This window comes from Gymnoscopelus microlampas, assembly GCF_963454915.1.
Source record: "Gymnoscopelus microlampas genome assembly, chromosome: 8".
Lineage (NCBI taxonomy): Eukaryota > Metazoa > Chordata > Actinopteri > Myctophiformes > Myctophidae > Gymnoscopelus > Gymnoscopelus microlampas.
Window position 1 is genome coordinate 21,988,048 of NC_139945.1, and position 21,988 is coordinate 22,010,035.

Sequence of the window (21,988 nt, forward strand, 5' to 3'; positions counted from 1 at the left end):
TAAAACTAATTTCTCTGGGTAGAGTGTGTGGGTACGAGTCGTGCTGAACCCAGAGTTGCTTGAAATAAAACTTTAATCGAGTAGAGGGAAGTGACTAACTGCTGTACAAAGGTACAGTTTGGGGTCAAGTCTCTGCTTTATATGTAAAGTGTCTTGAGACAATTTGTTGTGATTCAGCACTCTATCAAATTTAACTAGGGCCTGATTCATTATTATTAGGGCCCGAGCACTGCACAGTAGTGCGAAGCCCTATTGAAACTGCAATGATTATTATTTTCCCGATAATGAATCGCATTTTTGAGGGGCAATGCGTACTCCAAAAGTTACACAACTTTCCACACACATTACCAGTGGCAAAAGAGTACGTATTTTTTTTAAAAAGTGGTGTTTTACTGACAGGGGAGATAAGGAGTTATTTGTTGCCAATGTTGCAAAATAATCCACCCTCGAGGGATTCTATATGGAATGCCTATTTTATCTGATTCAAGGTTGCTAATAGAAACAGAAAAATATCCATACGGTAAGATAAGATGATAAGCAGTTTAGAAGTATGCGCTGTGGGCACTGGGGGCGTGTCCTCTCCTCCGCGTCATCAGTGCCCATACCCTAGGTGGGGTTGGCGAAAGGGCCTTTCTGTGTGGAGTTTGCATGTTCTCCCTGTGTCCCCTAGGGTAGGTACCCTCACAAAAACATGCAGTAAGCCGAGTAACGAGTTCCTTCCATGCTCTACAGTACGTCCTACCGGGGAAACTCCCCCCTGTCGGGTGATAAGAAGGCTTGTTAGCTCTCATGCATTAAAGGAGGCATGAGCTCGGCTCTGGGCTCTCCCTATAGGCTGGCAGAGTGAGTGTAGCGCCCAGGATTAGACAATTGGCACTGAGTGAAAAAATTGGGGTTGCAAAATCGTGGGATAAAAATTTTGACAGAAAATAAGTATGCCTTTACGGTGTGAGCAGTGTTCAATTCTATGAAAATGTGGAGTCAAACAGCTGTCTGATTTGCTTCTCAACGTGACCGGGATCACAAAAGAGCTGCTTGTGTGGTCGAAGGCTGCATTGAGATCAAGCAGTACCAAAACAGAAACGTTATTATTGTCAATGCCAAGTTTTAAGGTCATTAAAACTCTTACCAGGGCAGCTTCTGTGTGTGATTGACCCTAAAACTGGACTGACAAACATCAAAAAAATTGTGGTGTGCCAGATATGTAAATGTTTATGTATGGCCTTTTCTAGGACTTTTCCCAGGAATGGAAGATTTGTCTGTAGGCTATTTCCCCAAAAAACAAGTGGATCAGAATGTTTTTCAACAGTGGTGATATAATATTAGCCTGTTTGGGATATGTGGGAAAGATTCCAGAGAGTAGTGAGAAATGAACAATTACCAGGACATCATCAACCTGATAGCTAAAAACATTTTTAAACATCTTTGTGGGCTTTGGGTCCAGAGCACAAGTTGCAGAGCTTAAGTGCTGCACCACTTCTTGTAATTCACTATGTTGGATTGAAGTGAAATTGGAAAGAGTGCTGGTAATATGGCACTGTGTGGACGAAGCGTGAGCACACCCTCCAAAAGAGGAAGACACAATGTTATTCTTTACATTGGACATTTTAGAGTTAAAGTAAAAGGTAAATTAATTTAGGCTCTAATGTAGCCTGACAGCGCATTACGGGTTCGAGTCCCGTTCCTGACGATCTTTGCTGCATGTCTCTCGCCATCTCTCTCTCCCTGTTTCCTGTCCATCTATACACTATAAATGAAGGCAGAAAATTGCCCCCAAAAATATCTTGGAGAAAAAAAAGAATAAAAAGGCTAATTCAGTGCATTTCTCCAAGGAGAGGAGCTTCTGAAGGGATTCATTAGTTTGTCAATAGTATTAAACAGAATTATGCACATTTTCTGTGATGATTTGGGAAATAGTGCTGTCTGGATATTTTCGTTTCTTTGTTGTATTTTTGAGCAGTTCTTTATATATCATATATTAATAGTCAACCTGTAGTTTGCGCTTAGGCCATAGAGTACCAAATTGACGCCCCCTGGGTCATGGAAGTGTTTTCCCTTTTTAAATTCCATATACTTTTTTAACAAAATCAGCGTCACATCGTGTTGTATTCATAGACCGTAAAAAATATGGACAGCGTCACGCCATTGGTTTCTACAGACCGTAAAAATCCTCCATCTTTCTATATCCGGTTGATATCTGGTCCGAAATACTAACAGAAATTAATGTTATTGGCTGAAACCGCAGCGAGGGCGGGTCTTCACTTGGTAGAACCAGTTGAAACCCTATACTTTATCATTATTTTTTAAATAAATGGGACCATAATTTACCAGAACACACGTTATGGATTGAAAGAAGACTATAAACTAGCGACTGGAAGCATATAGTATTTATGAACATGTTTATGAAGATAATTAAAATCAAGTGTAAAGTTCGGTCAAAAATCCATCCGCTTGAATTGAGCTTAATTCGTTCTGCAACCAGCAAGGGTGAAACAGCGGTGAAAAAGCGAGAATACAGGCCATTCATATGAACTGTCAAACTTCCTACAGTATATAGCCTCAATTTACAAGCTGGATGCTAGCCCCTTGGTTGTGTTGGATTAAAACAAACACACTCTGATAACAAATGTCACAAAATCTACGGAATATTAGGAATGCTTTTGACAGAGCATCAAGTGATTCACTTGGTGAATCAAGTGATTTCCTTCAGTAGTTTCCAACGATATTTCCGGGTACCAGCGTAGAATTAGTTGTGTTCTCCAAACACAGATTTTATCTATCTATTTTTTTGTGCGTATTTTGTATGCCTTCGGCAACGGATTGCCGTATCCAGAGGTATTATGTTTTGTAATAGCCTATCTACAAGCTCACAATGTATCATGCTGCGACACGTTGTGAGTTTGTAGATATGCTATTTTCAGCACGTCGTGTGACAAATGATAAATCAGGCTTAATGCTCAATTGCAAACCCACAATTCCTGATTGCAAATATGAAGTTTTGATCATTTTGAACCTAATGTAAGCCTGTAGTAATTTAAATCCTTCCAGTAAACCCTACAGTCACCTAGACATCTGCTTTTCCGTCTGACAAGGCTCACCACTCAAGAACTGACTCTGTCAAATAAAACAGGATGTTGCAAGTGGGCTAATGTATGCGTGCTTGTGCTTTCGTTATATTCTACTGACATAATTTTGGGGGCATTTCCTGTCTCTCTCTCTCTCTGCACTATCGCAGTCAAATAAAGGCTTTAAAATAACTCAGATTTGATCTCACCAGATGTAAATAGCCATGTACATTAGTAGTTGTCTGTGCAAATCCAATCATTTGACAGAAATGCTTCACGGTGGGATGCAATTTAAGAACTGATTGAACTGTTCAAGCATGGATGTGTGCAGAACAATTCAAAACAACAACTCCACCAATGTCAGTGTGTTTTCAAGAAGTGTGCATTATACTGCAACAACAATTTCTCTTCTCAGGTACATTTAAACTCCCACCCTTGTTTGGCTGCCCCATACATTTTGAATACACGTTTTCCTACAGGTCAGTATTCCTGAGGCTTAGGCTTTAGGCTTTACTGTAGATGAATTAAAATTATTGAGATTTACTCCATAAAAATGTGTGAAAATAAATAGCTTTTACTTTCTCCATAAACATCATCAGCCACATATCCAGTTCTAAAACATACTGTGCTGATTCAAAAGAGATGTGAAAATCTCTCTCTCACAAGCGCACGCACACACAGTTTAACAATTTATTTACGTCCACAGTCACACAGGGAAAGCATACAGGGACACAAATATTTTAGGTGCAGTGAAGGTTACATTGACAAACTCATGGATATGTCCTCATGATACAACACATATTTCACTCAGTCCTCCATGGGCACAAGTAGCGGCGGCTCCGCCATATATGGCAGCGGCGACAGCACAATACTTTGCCAGCCTTTCTGCCTCGTCTTTGGGCATCCCAAGATATCGAAACCCTCCAACAACCAGTCCGTGGGTATGTCCTAGGCTGGATCACCAGAGGAAACAAAGTTCTTAGTCTTGCACTGCTGCTTGGTGTTAAAGCGCTCTCTGTAGTTGTTCTCATGGGCCTGGAGGTCCACCTATTGCTTTTCCAACAGCAGACGGATATACCGCGGGAAGGCCGCCGGGTCTATTGTCTCTCTCTTCCCGGTAGCTGTTCACGGGAGGGGCCGTTAGGTAGCGTCGGCTGTTGGTAGATTCCACCGGTTCTCTTAAACAGGTGTCCACATTCTCTTTTTTCTTCCAGAAGGCATCCAAAGAGAAGTAATAAATCAGTGGATCTATACAGCAGTTAACACTACAGAGACACAATGTGGGGCTGATGGCAGCTTTCAATTTAAGCATTATGACCACATTGAGAGGCATGAAAAAAATCGCAAACATCAACAAGTTAATTACAAAAATCAGCAGTATATTCATCTTGTTGTTGATCCTTGCAGAGTCATTGAGATGTCTGTGAAGAGTCCAGTACACCATAGCAGTGGACACAACATTGACTGCTAGCAAGGCGAATAATACAGCAACCATAAAATAATACATTGTGAAACCTGAAAACTGTGTCAATACACCTTTAGGAAACTCAAAACATGTTATATTGCAGCTTTCAAAGTAGTTTGTAATAGCCATTTGAAAACTTATGCCCTCTGGGATGTTTGAAGCCAATATCAAGACCCAAACAAAGGCACAGGCTCTCCAGGCATTGGTGGTGGTTCTCAGATACCCAAACCTCAGAGGATAAACCACTGCCAGCAGCCGGTCCACACTGATGAAGGTGATGAAGAAGGCACTGGAGCGCATATTGTTGCGGAAGAGCATAGTGATACAGGTACATCCCAAAGGGCCCAGGGGCCAGGAACCTGTAGCATAGAAATAGACTCTCATAGGCAAGGAGATCACCAGCACAAAGTCTGAAATTGCCAGGTTGATCATGAAGACGGCACTGGGAGATTTAAGGCTGTGACGGCGCGCCAGAATCCAGAGTGACAACGCATTGAGAGGAAAGCCTAACACTAAAATACAGCCAAACACTACAGAATAGGTCATGAAGTAACTTGTGTCCTCCAACTCCAAGGTGCAGTTGTCCATGATGTAGTTGAAGCAGTCAAAGGCAGTCGGAAACCACTTGAAGGCAAAGTGTGTGAGATCTGTCTTGATCATTCAGTCTGAACAGTGTCTGATCTTTATAGGGCAGCGCATTGCAACCGAAAATGGGGAGGAACTAAAAACTGGTTGTTTTTAAACTTTCTGAGGTTTTCCTCTTTTCTGCTGTAGTCTGAAACCTGACATCTCTTCAGACTTTAGCTCATCTAAGGGTTGAGGTAAAGTCTTACCCCTTGTTGCCTGTTCTTTGATGGATGCTAGTTAAGCCATGCAATGTTGGTAACGTGTTCACCATGTTATGTTACGTACAGTATATAGATAGACATATGATGTTTGCTTGACCACAAATACTAAAGCCTATCCACACCAATGATTCACAATGCAACTGGTTGCAAAATTCAGACCGCTGCAATTTCTTGCAACTGGTTGCAAGTTGCAACTAGTTGCATTGAGAAACATTGGTGTGGAAACATTGGTGAACTACTGTATAAATGCAGCTACCCCAAGTATGGAGTGTGTTGTCTAACCTCAATGTGTCGTCATGGCATCAGGCGCAAACAAATCAATCAGCTCCATATGTGGACATCGGTGTGATAAATGTATATACAAATACAGCCGATTGGGTACAATTTACCATGTAGGTATTTAACAGTTTCTCTTGTCCAGAGTGACTTACAAAGTCAAAACCCTAGCCAACAAACAGCGGTCTGGATTTTGCAAGCAGTTGCATTGCGAATCATTGGTGGAGACTAGGCTTTAGTATTTGTGGTAAAGCAAACATCATATGTCTATCTATATACTCACTGTAAGTGACATAACATGGTGAACAAGCAACATTGCATGGCTTAACTATCATCAAAGAACAGGCAACAAGGGGTAAGACTTTACCTCTAGGTCTTCAACAGGGGGTCAGAGGTACTGCAGGGAGTCCGCGAAATTGTTTCTTGATTAGACAATTAAATCATATACATATATATATATATATACATATACATATACATATACATATACATATACATATATATATATATATATATATATATATAAATATAAATAGTGGAAGCTGACCAACACCAAGACGCTGAGAGAGCTGGGTTTCACAAGAAAACAGGTTTATTCAGGGTAATTAACAAAGGTGGGGTGGGGGAATAGATGCGGCCAAACGTAAATCATCTTCCCAATCGGGGTATTTTCATCAACATTCATCAGTTAGTAGTGTCCCGCATAGGTTGCCTAAAAACAGAAAGAACAGTCCATTAGTAACGAGTTAACTTCGACTCAAATGTTGGGAAAATAGTGGAATGTATGCCTTACCGCTCGACAGCGTCCAATGCAGAGAAGAGTGAGCCTTACTGAGCTGAGGTGAGCCTCAGCCTTTTATGGCCCAGGCTGATCAGAACCCAGGTGTCCTTACTTGGTAATCAGACACAACAGTCATCATTGCCAGCTGATTGAGGAGGAATGCAGGTAGATACCGCCCCTCAATCACTCTGCCTAGGGCCAAACATGGTCTGCAGTGCTGCACCTCAGCTAGAGCACACCTCTTACCTCTCATGGGACGCTGGTCAGAGCGGGCCCATAGAGACACTCCACAATATATATTATTTTTATTTTTTTTCCAAAATGTCCATTTGTCTTTAAATATATTAAAAAAAAACATTTTCCACATTTATGTTTAAAATAAATCATGATTCTATCCATTTTAATGGCTTGTATATATGATTATAATGCAATTGACAGATTGTTGATAGTATTGACATTGGTTCTCAATAAGGTATGTTTATAAATGGCAGTACGGCCACCCATACTCACTGTAAATGGTAAATTAAATACATTTACCAGAGATAACTGGTCTCTGGTAAATTTATTTCATTTACCAGTTATTGTCTCCTGGCGGAGACAATAACTGGTTATTGGTTATTTCAACATATTGTCACGTGTCACGTGAAGCTTGACCAATGTTAGCTTGGCTAGGGGGGGGTGACACACAGCGGGACGGGAACGAAAACATACTCTCCACCATGCCTTCGGCCTGAAGGCATGGTGGAGAGTATGTTTTCGTTCCCGTCCCGCTGTGTGTCACCCCCCCCTAGCCAAGCTAACATTGGTCAAGCTTCACGTGACACGTGACAATATGTTGAAAGGGTGTGCTTTGATTGGCTAGCGAGACGCATGACGAAATACATACCTATAAATAGGTGTGTCACTTCGAAACATTGTTTACATGTTTCGAAGTAACATCAGTGCCATCAGCCAAGCTAACATTTAGTCAGGGGATATTAGCAGAAAAAGTTCCAATCTTGGAATAAATTCCTTACCAAAAATCCTCACCAATGTGTTTGTAAAGGTGTCTAGTAACACATCTCACAAAGACTGAAATGCAGTTTCCCTAGTTTCCCAGTTTCCCCACACCTATCCTTCAGCCAAGCTAACATTGGTCAAGTGACACGTGACAATATGTAATATTGACAGGATTAATGGAGAGTATCTCTTCCTCTCCGTCCGTCTCTATGTGTCCGTCTGAGAACACCCAACATTGGTCAAGCTGCATGTGACATCACATGCACGACCTCGGAGCACAGGTCTCCGCCAGCGGACCTGTGCTATTTTAACCAAAGGAAATCACTTACCCTATCTTTAATCACCTTTAACACCTATCCATCAGCCAAGCTAACATTGGTCAAGTGACACGTGACAATATGTAATATTGACAGGATTAATATTACATCCGTCTCTATGTGTCTGTCTGAGAACACCCAACATTGGTCAAGCTGCATGTGACATCACAATATGTTATATAAATAGGTAAGACAGGATCAATCAGGAACAGTACTTTCCAGTACAAATTACCCGACCGTGCGTGTGTGTCCGTCTGAGAACACCTAACATTGGTCAAGACCTGCCAGTGGCTGGCAGGTCTATATTACATATTCTGATGTAATATAAATAGCTTAGACAGGATCAATCAGGAACAGTACATTCCAGTACAAACTGAGATCACAGCTGAGATCACACAATGCAACTAACTCCCAGTACGCGAACTGAAGAAGCAGCAAATCATCGTCTGAAGCTTGGTGTAGTAATAATGACTGTTCGATGGTTGATTTGATTGTGGTTTCTTACCACCTCTGTATCTCATTACTTATTGCTATAATAATATAATTGCTATGATATAGTAACATGTTCTATCTTTGGTAAGAATTAGAACATTTCTAGAAAACTATGGTTAAAGATAAAGTAAGTGATTTCCTTTGGTTAAAATAGCACAGGTCCGCTGGCGGAGACCTGTGCTCCGAGGAGCACATTTTCTAGTCTCTTTCTGTAACCATGGTTATTATCTTACCTCAGAAAGTGTAAAAACAACCATATAGTACCTCCCCATTTCCTGTTGCAATGCGCTGCCCTACAAAGATCAGACTAGATCTAGACTGATCTCACACACTTTGCCTTCGAGTGGTTTCCTTTGCTGTCATATTCACAGCTACTGCTTCAACTGCATCATGAACTGCACCTTGGAGTCGGAGGACACAAGTAACTACATGACCTATTCTGTAGTGTTTGGCTGTATTTTAGCGTTAGGCTTTCCTCTTAATGCTGTGTCACTCTGGATTCTGGTGCGCCGTCACAGCCTTAAATCTCCCAGTGCCGTCTTCATGATCAACCTGGCACTTTCAGACCTTCTGCTGGTGATCTCCTTGCCTATGAGAGTCTATTTCTACGCTACGGGTTGCTGGCCCCGGGAGGCATGCGTTAATCCGACAGACCTTTTCTCCGACTATGTGGCATCCGCGTGCGGTTAGGGTTAGGGTGCGGGTTTGGTTCGGGTTTAGTATTGGAAACGTCGGAGCGCTGCGCTGTCGGAGGAATGCGCTGTCGGACTAACGTACTGCACCCGCTGGCCCCAGGCCCTGGGCCCTTTGGGATGTACCTGGATCACTATGCTCTTCCGGAACAATTTGCGCTCCAGTGCCTTCTTCATCACCTTCATCAGTGTGGACCGACTGCTGGCAGTGGTTTATCCTCTGAGGTCAGGATATCTGAGAACCACCACCAATGCCTGGAGAGCCTGTGCCCTGGTTTGGGTCTTGATAGTGGCTGCAAACGTCCCAGAGGGGATAAGTTATGAAATAACTATTAGAAACTACACTGAAAGCTACAATATAACTGCATGTTTTGAGTTTCCTGACAGTATTCAAATCCAGATTTAAAAAAGCAACGCATTTTATTATGGTTGGTGTATTATTCGCCATGCTAGCAGTCAATGTTGTGTCCACTGCTATGGTGTACTGGACTCTTCGCAGACAGGATCGACAACAAGATGAATGTCATGCTTATTTTTGTCATGAACTTGTTACGGGGCCAGAGCTCAGCTCTGGAACCGTATTGTTATTGGCAGTATTCTGTCACTTCTTCTTCTTCTTCTGCCACTTTTCGCAGTTCTGGCTGAACCGTGCAGTCGCTTTTTACGAAACTCGGCCATATGGTAGATGGTCATGAAAAACAATCAAGAAATAATTCTCACAATCTTTCGTCCAAAGGTGGCGCTATAGCACTCAATTGAAAATGGCAACTTTTAACAGGTACAACTCATGCCCTGTTTGACCTACAGCCATGAAACTTGGATACACATATGCGTCTCCTCATGCTGAACAACTTTCACACTCTGACTTTTGACCTCTGACCTTTAGATCTCCCACCATTTTGAATTATATGAAAAACAGTCATTGGCTCCTAACTTCTGCATTTTTTCACTTATGGAAAATCCGTTGGAAATTTTTGTAGGCAGTGGTCCAAAGTTCAAGTGTTAAACGTTTCGTGCAGATTGCTCAAAAATCCCAGGAGGAGATAGATTTTAACTATTACAGTTTTATGAAAAGTATTCATCTGTGCCTAAAACATACATGCAGACTCACATTTCTTTGAAACTTTGCAGAAATGTACAGGGTCATTCCAAATATCACTGAAACCAATCTTACTCCAATTGGCCAAAAGGGGGCACTATAGCAATTTTTTGAAAAGGCAGACTTTAAACAGGCATAAGTCATGCCTCGTTTGGCCGAAAGTCGTGAAACTTGCTTACACATGTGCCTTGACTCATGAGGAACACACGTATCGATTTGACCATTAAGCTCCGCCCTTAGATTTTCCGCAATTTTGAGCAGTTTGAAAAATACTTGTTTTTGCCAGTTCTGGCTTAACCGTGCATACGCTTTTTACGAAACTCGGCCATATGGTAGATGCTCATGAAAAACTACCAAAAAATAATTCTCACACTCATTCGTCAAAGGGTGGCGCTATAGCACTCAATTGAAAGTGCCAACTTTGAACAGGTACAACTCATGCCCTGTTTGACCTACAACCATGAAACTTCGATACACACATGCGTCTCTTCATGCCCGACAACTTTCGTGGTCTGACTTTTGACCTCTGACCTTTAGATCGCCCACCATTTTGAATTATATGAAAAACAGTCATTGGCTCCTAACTTCTGCATTTTTTCACTTATGGAAAATCCGTTGGAAATTTTTGTAGGCAGTGGTCCAAAGTTCAAGTGTTAAACGTTTCGTGCAGATTGCTCAAAAATCCCAGGAGGAGATAGATTTTAACTATTGCAGTTTTATGAAAATTATTCATCTGCCCCTAACGCATACATGCAAGACTCACATTTCTTTGAAACGTTGCAGTAATGTAGAGAGTCATTCCAAATATCACTGAAACCAATCTCACTCCAATTGGCCAAAGGGGGGCGCTATAGCAATTTTTTGAAAATGCAAATTTTAAACAGGCAAAAGTCATGCCTCGTTTGGCCGAAAGTCGTGAAACTTGCTTACACTTGTGCCTTGACTCATGAGGAACACATCTATCGCTTTGACCAGTAAACTCCGCCCTTAGATTGTCCGCAATTTTGAGCAGTTTGAAAAACACTTAAACCCAGGATTTTTCAGCTATTTGCGTGAAACTGTATCATCTGTGTGATCTCCTTTTTCACAGTTACTTGTCTGTTGGGCCAATGGCGTCTCCCTTAAATGAATGCCTCACAATCTCAAGGTCGCCAGTTCAAGCCTCACTTGATGCAGACTTAATTTAAGTTGAATTGCAAACAACATGACTGTATCAATGAATACATGTGCAAATGGTAAAGATAACCTGAAATGCTTATTTGAGAGTACGTTTTTTCAACGTATGACATACTTCATTCTGAAAATAGCTGATCTACAATCTCACAACTTTTCATGGTTTGTGAGCTTGTAGATCGGCTACTTTCACTAGTTTTGGTTCTGAGGAGATGTACAATTTCTTCATTGGTAAATGGTTTGTGAACGAGTGATCTTAGTGTTAGTGAAACAGGGGCTTGGTTCATGAAAGAAGGCAAGAGTTTATGATCTTCAACAGACAATATCAGCCTGGACAAAGCTATAGCACTATAGGTAGTGTTGCAGCCTATTAGTCTGAAGGTTGAGAGTTCGAATCCTGTTAATGGCAGTAGGTTGAGATGTCCAATCAAACCATTATGTTTCCATCTCTCTCTCTCATCAATCTATTGTTTCCATGTCACTCTCTCTCTCTCTTCAATCTATTCCGTTTCCATGTCTCTCTCTCTCTCTATTCACTGGCCCCGTATTATCGCTGCTTGCAGCTATATTTGATGTTTGTGATTCTTTTCTTGCCTCTCAGTGTGGTCATAATGGTTGAAGGGAAAGCAGCTGCCTTCAATTCCACATTGTGTCTCTGTAGTGTTAACTGCTGTCTAGATCCACTGTTGTATTACTTCTCTTTGGATGCCTTTTGGAAGAAACAAGAGGATGTGGACTCCCGTGTAAGAGATCAGTAGGCAATGACAAAAGGCTGTGTGTGTGTGTGCGTGCGTGCGTGCGTGCGTGCGTGCGTGCGTGCGAGATTTAAGTGATAATAGCTTATTTTTACATCTCATTTGAATCAGCATAATATGTTTTAGAACTTGACATGTGGCTGATTTGGTAGAACCAGTAGAAACCCTTGAAACATACCCTATACTTTATCATTAATCTTAAAATAAATGGGACCATGATTTACCAAAACGCATGTCATGGTGATTGAAAGAAGACTTTAAACAGCAACTGGAAGCATATAGTATTTAAGACCATGTTTATTAATTAAGGTAATTAAAATCAAGTGTAAAGTTCGGTCAAAAACCCATCCGCTTGAATAGAGCCTAACAGTACGTTTTAACAGCGGGCGAGTCTCCGGACGATCGCCGGGCGACATCGTCCAAAAGATAAATAAAATCCATCTTTTGAGATCAACATCGTCCCCCCGCCCACTTCGCCTCATCGCCAGTAGTTGCCGGCTCTCATAGACATATAATGAAAATACTATCCTGAATCGCCCGCTGTTAAAACGCACCGTTATTCCTTCTGCAACCAGCAAGGGTGAAACAGCGGTGATAAAGCGAGAATACAGGCCATTCATATGAACTGTCAAACTTCCTATATAGCCTCAATTTACAAGCTGGATGCTAGCCCCTTGGTTGTGTTGGATTAGAATAAACACACTCTGATAACAAATGTCACAAAATCTACGGAATATTAGGAATGCTTTTGACAGAGCGTCAAGTGATTCACTTGGTGAATCAAGTGATTTCCTTCAGTAGTTTCCAACGATATTTCCGGGTACCAGCGTAGAATTAGTTGTGTTCTCCAAACACAGATTTTATCTATCTATTTTTTTGTGCGTATTTTGTATGCCTTTGGCAACGGATTGCCGTATCCAGAGGCATTATGTTTTGTAATAGCCTATCTACAAGCTCACAATGCATCATGCTGCGACACGTTGTGAGTTTGTAAATCTGCTTTGGCAGTTATAATACTTTATTTATACCCACAGCTGTTATTTTCAGCACGTCGTGTGACAAATGATAAATCAGGCTGAATGCTCAATTGCAAACCCACAATTCCTGATTGCAAATATGAAGTTTTGATCATTTTAAACCTATTGTAAGCCTAGACATCTGCTTTTCCGTCTGACAAGGCTCACTGTTCAAGAACTGACTCTGTCAAATAAAACCGGATGTTGCAAGTGTGCTAATGTATGCGTGCTTGTGCTTTTGTTATATTCTACTGACATAATTGGTGGGATGCAATTTAAGAACTGATTGAACTGTTCAAGCATGGAAGTGTGCAGTATAATTCAAAACAACAACACCACCGATATCAGTGTGTTTTCAACAAGTGTTATACTGCAACAGCAATTTCTCTTCTCAGGTACATTTAAACTCCCACCCTTGTTTGGCTGCCCCATACATTTTGAATACATGTTTTCCTACAGGTCAGTATTCCTGACTTAGGCTTTACTGTAGATGAATGAACATTATTGAGATTTACTCCATAAAAATGTGTGAAAATAAATAGCTTTTACTTTCTCCATAAACATCATCAGCCACATGTCCAGTTCTAAAACATATTGTGCTGATTCAAAAGAGATGTAAAAAGAAGCTTATCACATAAATCTCTCTCTCACAAGTGCATGCACGTTTAACAATTTATTTACGTCCACAGTCACACAGGGAAAGCATACAGGGACACAAATATTTTAGGTGCAGTGAAGGTTACATTGACAAACTCATGGATATGTCCTCATGATACAACACGAATTTCACTCAGTCCTCCATGGGCACAAGTAGCGGCGGCTCCGCCATTTATGGCAGCGGCAACAGCACAATACTTTGCCAGCCTTTCTGCCTCGTCTTTGGGCATCCCAAGATATCGAAACCCTCCAACAACCAGTCCGTGGGTATGTCCTAGGCTGGATCACCAGAGGAAACAAAGTTCTTAGTCTTGCACTGCTGCTTGGTGTTAAAGCGCTCTCTGTAGTTGTTCTCATGGGCCTGGAGGTCCACCTATTGCTTTTCCAACAGCAGACGGACATACCGCTGGAAGGCCGCCGGGTCTATTGTCTCTCTTCCTGGTAGCTGTTCACGGGAGGGGCCGTTAGGTAGCGTCGGCTGTTGGTAGATTCCACCAGTGAGTAGTGCGTTCTTATATGCAAGCTACATAGTCCACAGAAGATGTAAATGCATCCACTGCACCTACTGCATTGACAACTGGGCACTTTAATGTCATACACGCACACACACACGCACGCACGCACGCACGCACGCACGCACACGCACACGCACACGCACACGCACACACACACACACACACACACACACACACACACACACAGCCTTTTGTCCATGCCTACTGATCTCTTACACGAGAGTCCACCACGTCCTCTTGTTTCTTCCAGAAGGCATCCAAAGAGAAGTAATACAACAGTGGATCTAGACAGCAGTTAACACTACAGAGACACAATGTGGGATTGATGGCAGTTCTCCATTTAACCATTATGACCACACTGAGAGGCAAGAAAAAAATCGCAAACATCAACAAGTTAATTACAAAAATCAGCATGACATTCATCTTGTTGTTGATCCTTGCAGAGTCATTGAGATGTCTGCGAAGAGTCCAGTACACCATAGCAGTGGACACAACAATGACTGCTAGAATGGCGAATACTACAGCAACCATAAAATAATTCATTGCTTCTTTGAAATCGAACTGTACATCGTCAGGAAACTCAAAACATGTTATATTGCAGCTTTCAGTGTAGTTTTTAAGAGTCATTTGAAAACCTATGCTCTCTGGGATGTTTGCAGCCACTATCAAGACCCAAACAAAGGCACAGGCTCTCCAGGCATTGGTGGTGGTTCTCAGATACCCAAACCTCACAGGATAAACCACTGCCAGCAGCCGGTCCACACTGATGAAGGTGATGAAGATGGCACTGGAGCGCAAATTGTTGCGAAAGAGCATAGTGGCCCAGGTACATGCCATAATGTCCAGGGGCCATGAACCCGTAGCATAGAAATAGACTCTCATAGGCAAGGAGATCACCAGCAGAAGGTCTGAAAGTGCCAGGTTGATCATGAAGACGGCACTGGGAGATTTAAGTTTGTGGCGGCGCACCAGAATCCAGAGTGACACAGCATTGAGAGGAAAGCCTAACGCTAAAATACAGCCAAACACTACAGAATAGGTCATGTAGTTACTTGTGTCCAAGGTGCAGTTGTCCATGATGTAGTTGAAGCAGTCGAAGGCAGTCGGAAACCACTTGACGGCAAAGTGTGTGAGATCAGTCTTGATCATTCAGTCTGAACAGTGTCTGATCTGTATAGGGCAGCACATTGTAACAGGAAATGGGGAGGAACTAAATGGTTGTTTTTAAACTTTCTGAGGTTTTCCTCTTTCCTGCTGCAGTCTGAAACCTGACTTCTCTTCAGACTTTAGCTCATCTAAGGGTTGAGGTAAAGTCTTACCCCTTGTTGCCTGTTCTTTGATGGATGATTTGTGGTAAAGCAAACATCATATGTCTATCTAAATACTCACTGTACGTAACATAACATGGTGAACAAGCAACATTGCATGGCTTACCTAGCATCCATCAAAGAACAAGCAACAAGGGGTAAGACTTTACCTCTAGGTCTTCAACAGGGGGTCAGAGGTACTGCAGAGGTACTGCAAGGGGTCCGCAAAATTGTTGCTTGATTAGACAATTAAATCACACCTATATATATATATATATATATATATATATATATATAAACATTTTCCACATTTATGTTTAAAATAAATCATGATTCTATGATTTAATAGCTTGTATATATGATTATAATGCAATTGACAGATTGTTGATAGTATTGACATTGGTTCTCAGTTAATAAGGTATGTTTATAAATGGCAGTACGGCCGCCCATACTCACTGTAAATGGTATTATTATAAAATAAATTTACCAGAGATAACTGGTTATCTCTTTCTGTAACCATGGTTATTATCTTACCTCAGAAAGTGTAAAAACAATATAGTACCTCCCCATTTCCTGTTGCAATGCGGTGAATGCGCTGCCGTATAAAGATCAGACACTATTCAGACTGATCAAGACTGATCTCACACACTTTGCCTTCGAGTGGTTTCCTTTGCTGTCATATTCACAGCTACTGCTTCAACTGCATCATGAACTGCACCTTGGAGTCGGAGGACACAAGTCACTACATGACCTATTCTGTATTGTATGGCTGTATTTTAGCGTTAGGCTTTCCTCTCAATGCTGTGTCACTCTGGATTCTGGTGCGCCGTCACAGCCTTAAATCTCCCAGTGCCGTCTTCATGATCAACCTGGCACTTTCAGACCTTCTGCTGGTGATCTCCTTGCCTATGAGAGTCTATTTCTATGCTACGGGTTCCTGGCCCCAGGCCCTGGGCCATTTCGGATGTACCTGGATCACTATGCTCTTCCGGAACAATTTGCGCTCCAGTGCCTTCTTCATCACCTTCATCAGTGTGGACCGACTGCTGGCAGTGGTTTATCCTCTGAGGTCAGGATATCTGAGAACCACCACCAATGCCTGGAGAGCCTGTGCCCTGGTTTGGGTCTTGATAGTGGCTGCAAACATCCCAGAGGGGATAAGTTATAAAATAACTATTAGAAACTACACTGAAAGCTACAATATAACTGCATGTTTTGAGTTTCCTTGCGGTGAATGGAAACGGTCCAGTGGCATACAAGCAATGTATTATTTTTTGGTTGGTGTAGTATTCGCCATGCTAGCAGTCAATGTTGTGTCCACTGCTATGGTGTACTGGACTCTTCGCAGACATCTCAATGACTCTGCAAGGATCAACAGCAAGATGAATGTCATGCTGATTTTTTTCATGAACTTGTTGATGTTTGTGATTTTTTTCTTGCCTGTCAATTTGGTCATAATGGTTAAATCGAAAGCTTTCTTCAATCCCACAATGTGTCTCTGTAGTATTAACTGCTGTATAGATCCACTGTTGTATTACTTCTCTTTGGATGCCTTCTGGAAGAAACAAGAGGACGTGGACTCCCGTGTCAGAGATCAGTAGGCAAGGACAAAAGGCTGTGTGTGTGTGTGTATGTGTGTGTGCGTGCGTGCGTGCACGCGTGCAAGATTTAAGTGATAATAGCTTCTTTTTACATCTCATTTGAATCAGCATAATATGTTCTAGAACTGGACATGTGGCTGATGATGTTTATGGAGAAAGTAAAGGCTATTTATTTTCACACAGTTGAATGAGTACATCTCAATCCTTTTCATTCATCTACAGTATAGCCTGTCAGGAATACTGACCTGTAGCAAAACATGTATTCAAAGGAGAAATTGTTGTTACAGTATATCGCACACTTCTTGAAAACACACTGACATTGGTGTTTGTGTTGTTTTGAATTGTTCTGCACACTTCCATGCTTGAACAGTTCAATCAGTTCTTAAATTGCATCCCACCGTGAAGCATTTCTGTCAAATGATTGGAGTTGCACAGACAACTACTAATGTACATGGCTATTTGGTGGTGAGATAAAAAATAGGTTTTTTTTAAGCCTTTGTTTGACAACAAAAATTGAGAGAGAGAGAGTATGGAAATGATATTCAGCAAACAGTCCGGCTGGCCATTGCGCCCATATAGTATGCACCCTAACCACTTGGCTATCGGGTCGCCCTGTAACATCTGAGTTATGTCAAAATACTAGAATGAAAGAACAAGGACGCATATGAGCCCACTTGTACATCCTGTTTTATTTGACAGTGTCAGTTCTTGAGTGGTGAGCCTCGTCAAACGGAAAAGCAGATGTCTAGGCGACTAGACGGATTTAAATTACTACAGAATTACAGTAGGTTTAAAACGATCAAAACTGATGTATTATTTGTCACAAAACAGATCTACAAGCTGTGGGCTTGTGGATCTTCTATTTTCAGCCTGACACCATTGTATGACGGAGTATAAATGAAGCATTATAAATATAGCAGATCTACTCACAACGTGTTGCAGCATGATGCGTTGTGAGCTTGTAGATAGGCTATTACAAAACATAATGCGTCTGGGTACGGCTATAAAATCTATGTTTGGAGAATCTTTTTCTAATTCTACGGTATACCCGGAAATAATGTTGGAAATTACTGAAGGAAATCACTTGATTCACCAAGTGAATCACTTCACGCTCTGTGAAAAGCATTCCTTACATGCCTTAGATTTTGTGGCATTCGTTATCAGTGTGTGTTGATTTAGTTAGTTTAGTTAATCCAATACAACACGATGTGACGCTGATTTTGTTAAAACAGTATATGGAATTTAGAAAGGTAAAACAATTCCGTGACGCGCAAGTTAGGGGGGCGTCAATTTGGTACTCTATGGCGTAAGCGCAATCTACAGGTTGACTATTAATATTATATATATATATATATTATAAGAACTGCTCTAAAAATACAGCAAAGAAATTCAAATATCCAGACAGCACAATTTCCAAATCATCACAGAAAATGTGCATAATTCTAAGTTACTGTTTATACTATTGACAAACAAATGAATCCCCTCAGATGAATACCAGCTGAGCTCCACTCCTTGGAGAAATGCAATGAATTTACCTTTTACTTTAACTCAAAAATGTCCAATGTAAAGAATAACATTGTGTCTTCCTCTTTTGGAGGGTGTGCTCACGCTTCGTCCACACAGTGCCATATTGCCAGCACTCTTTCCAATTTCACTTTAATCCAACATAGTGAATTACAAGAAGTGGTGCAGCACTTAAAGGACAACTTTGTTTTTTTACAACCAAGGTTTATATTTTAGCTTGTAATTAAAGTAAATAAATGATGAGTGTAATTTTTTTTTCATTTACTGCTTTCTATAGTTTTAGCATTTTTTGCGATATTTTTTAAAGTGGGCGGGGGCATTCTGTCCGGTGGCTAAATATGCCTTTTTTACACAATAAAAAAGGTCCGGCTGTCTGAGATGGCCAGATGTGATTTATTGAGGGCTAGAAGAGCTACTGTAAATAATAATAAAGAAAACGCCGGGTTATTGTGTTAAAAAAATACATATTTAGCCACCGGACAGAATGCCCCCGCCCACTGTGAAAACACTGTAAAAAAGATTGTGAAAATTGCTAAAACTATAGAAAGCAGTAAATTTTTTTTTTTTAACGCTCATCTTTTATTTACTTTAATTACAATCTAAAACATAAACATTGGTTGTAAAAAAACAAAGTTGTCCTTTAAGCTCTGCAACTTGTGCTCTGGACCCAAAGCCCACAAAGATGTTTAAAAATGTTTTTTAGCTATCAGGTTGATGATGTCCTGGTACTTGTTAATGCCTCACTACTCTCTGGAATCTTTCCCACAAAATCTTTCTCAAACAGGCTAATATTATATCACCTGTTGAAAAAACATTCATCTTGATCCACTTGTTTTTTGGAACATGCAGACTGATCTCAAAGCTTCCATTCCTGGGAAAAGTCATAGAAAAGGCCATGTATAAACATTTAATTTAAATTTATCTGGCACACCACAATTTTTTTGATGTTTGTCAGTCCAGTTTTGGGGTCAATCACAGCACAGAAGCTGCCCTGGTAAGAGTTGTTAATGACCTTAAAACTTGGCATTGACAATAATAACGTTTTAGTTTTGGTGCTTCTTGATCTCAATGCAGCCTTCGACCACACAAGCAGCTCTTTTGTGATGTCACGTTGAGAAGCAAATCTTTTTTTTTTTAAATAATTGACCATTATGTCCAAATATGGAGTGTATGAAGTCGCTCACTCTAACCTCTTGAGTAACCATGGCGATCTAATGTGGTCAACCCTAGATGGCGTGAAATCCCACAGACAAACGTCAAATGCACATAATGGAGTCAAATTTGAATGGAGTCATCTAGCACTTTTTCATTTTCATTTTTCCATGTCATGTGAAAGCAGACTACAAAGCTACAAATTGACATACCGGTTGTGCGGTTTGACCCAGTTTTCGAGACGTGGCTTAGTGACGTCTTGCAGAGTTATATCGAGCAGAATAAACAGGCTTAAATGGGCCACTTCTGTGGTTTCTGTTGTGTCTGACATCAGTCCATGTGGAAAATCAAATCACCATACAGTATGTGCATTTTGTTTATGTTCTGTGTATGACATCAGTGCATGTTGATCTCCATATATGTGCATTTGACTCCATATGTGCATTTGACATTTGTCGGTGGGATTTCACGCCATCTAGCCTATAGGGTTGACCACATTAGATCGCCATGGTTACTCAAGAGGTTAGAGTGAGCGACTTCATGCACTCCATATTTGGACAAAATGGTCAATTATTATCAAAAACATTTAAATAATCATTTGGAAAAAGTTAAAAACAGGCACACATGTTTGGGAACCTAAGAAGTCTTTGTGTTTGTGTGTGCAGTAACATCACGACATACCCGCATCAACATTCAAACGTCATCCCTCCAATCTTATCGGCACATTCTCTCTGACGCTTTAGCTCTGTCCCATAAAAACATCAACATTTTGACCTTTTCAGAGATTGAAATAATGGCTGCTATGATGACAGCAATTATGTGATTTTCCATCACTCTCTAGATTGTTAGGCGTATTAGGCTGGTTCACCAATGCAAGGAGGGCATAACAGAGCCTAAATTGGTTTTGCTACAAAAACCTAGCAGGGCCATTTTCTCTTAGATGTAATATTCAAGGCTCTTGAGTGAGGAGACAGATAATCTTGTTATTAACGTTCAAGCGAAGGAAACTGATTTAGAATTCTGGACCGACCTGTCACTCTGCTGAAGAGACAGACAGACTGGCAGAGGAAGAGAAGACACACGTGAGAGAAGGTGGGAGAGAATGTAAGTGTCTATGGCGGCAAGAGCGAGAGAGATTCTGGGAAATGACCTCTCTCCCCATGACATATAGGTGTTTTTCTCTCCCATTCCTCATTAACTACATCAATCTTCCACTGATGCGCATCCAAACAGACAAAATGACAGATAGGACAGACGGACAGACAGACAGACAGACAGACAGACAGACAAATAGGCTTATTTTCTCTGTGGTCCACCAACAACTAGATATAAACAAAACTACAAAGGGAAAATGCACTGTACATAAATACAAGGAGCAAAAATGGCAGGGTGCTTATAGCAACAAGACTACATGCTGCTGGGCAAGCATCTTGTTAAGGCCACATTAAAATACCTTTTCCTTTCATCAGCTTTAGTTTTTGTGCAGAGATCCTTCCTCTGTACAGCTGCCAAACAGAGAAATGTATATCTATTAGCTATGAGTCTATTGATCTGTGAAAAGTAATTGGTAGACAGACAGATGGGCGGACGGACGGACGGACAGACAGACAGACTGAGTTTGAAAATGATTGAACAATGACCCATGGGGTTGTCTGTCTGTCTGTCTGTCTGTCTGTCTGTCTGTCTGTCTGTCTGTGTGCGTGCGTGCGTGCGTGCGTGCGTGCGTGCGTGCGTGCGTGCGTGTGTGTCGTACCCTGCAAAGCACTTGTCATAGAGCATTGGTTCTCAAAGTGGGGTCCGGGGACCCCCAGGGGTCCTTGGGGGGTACCAGGGGGTCCCCAGCAAAATTTGTTAATAAAGCGTCACAATCATTTTAACCCCTTTATCCATATTTTATACTTAGGATATTCAAAAATAGCTGATATACAAGCTCATGAGCTTGTAGATCTGCTATTTTTGAAAAATCGTGAAAATGTGTGCAAATCTTTGAATATATAATTTTTAAAGCGAACATTTGTAAACTCAAATCTTTGCTTCTGGGGGTCCTTGCAAAATATTTTGAGGTGGGGGTCCACGGCCAAATACATTTCATTTTGGGGGGTCCTTGACATGAAAACGTTTGAGAATCACTGTCATAGAGCACTTTTTAAATAACTCTATAGCACAGGACTCTCATACAAATGCTGCTGCTGGAAGAGCAAAGGCACATGGAACTAAGTCATTAACACAAATAAACAAGATGACAAGATGGCTT

General features: G+C 41.2%; 4 protein-coding genes across 4 annotated transcripts; 2 read left to right on the forward strand and 2 right to left on the reverse strand.

Moving 5' to 3' along the window:
- Positions 1-4,092: 4,092 nt before the first annotated feature.
- On the reverse strand, positions 4,093-5,190 carry LOC311050032 (lysophosphatidic acid receptor 6-like; the record flags this gene model as incomplete). Its single annotated transcript, XM_084063999.1, has 1 exon — positions 4,093-5,190. One exon carries the CDS (start codon positions 5,188-5,190, stop codon positions 4,093-4,095), a length of 1,098 nt encoding a protein of 365 aa, XP_083920125.1.
- Positions 5,191-8,564: 3,374 nt separating this feature from the next.
- LOC311050033 (lysophosphatidic acid receptor 6-like) lies at positions 8,565-11,965 on the forward strand (the record flags this gene model as incomplete). Its single annotated transcript, XM_084064000.1, has 3 exons — positions 8,565-8,867; positions 9,039-9,321; positions 11,886-11,965. The coding sequence occupies exons 1-3, from the start codon at positions 8,634-8,636 to the stop codon at positions 11,963-11,965; spliced, it is 597 nt and encodes a 198-aa protein (XP_083920126.1). The 5' UTR covers positions 8,565-8,633.
- Positions 11,966-14,290: 2,325 nt separating this feature from the next.
- LOC311050035 (lysophosphatidic acid receptor 6-like) lies at positions 14,291-15,299 on the reverse strand (the record flags this gene model as incomplete). The annotated part of the gene is made up of 1 exon (XM_084064002.1): positions 14,291-15,299. The coding sequence occupies one exon, from the start codon at positions 15,297-15,299 to the stop codon at positions 14,352-14,354; it is 948 nt and encodes a 315-aa protein (XP_083920128.1). The 3' UTR covers positions 14,291-14,351.
- Positions 15,300-16,107: 808 nt separating this feature from the next.
- Positions 16,108-17,240, forward strand: LOC311050140 (lysophosphatidic acid receptor 6-like). The gene has a single exon (XM_084064107.1). The coding sequence runs from the start codon at positions 16,165-16,167 to the stop codon at positions 17,056-17,058; it is 894 nt and encodes a 297-aa protein (XP_083920233.1). The 5' UTR covers positions 16,108-16,164; the 3' UTR covers positions 17,059-17,240.
- Positions 17,241-21,988: the final 4,748 nt, after the last annotated feature.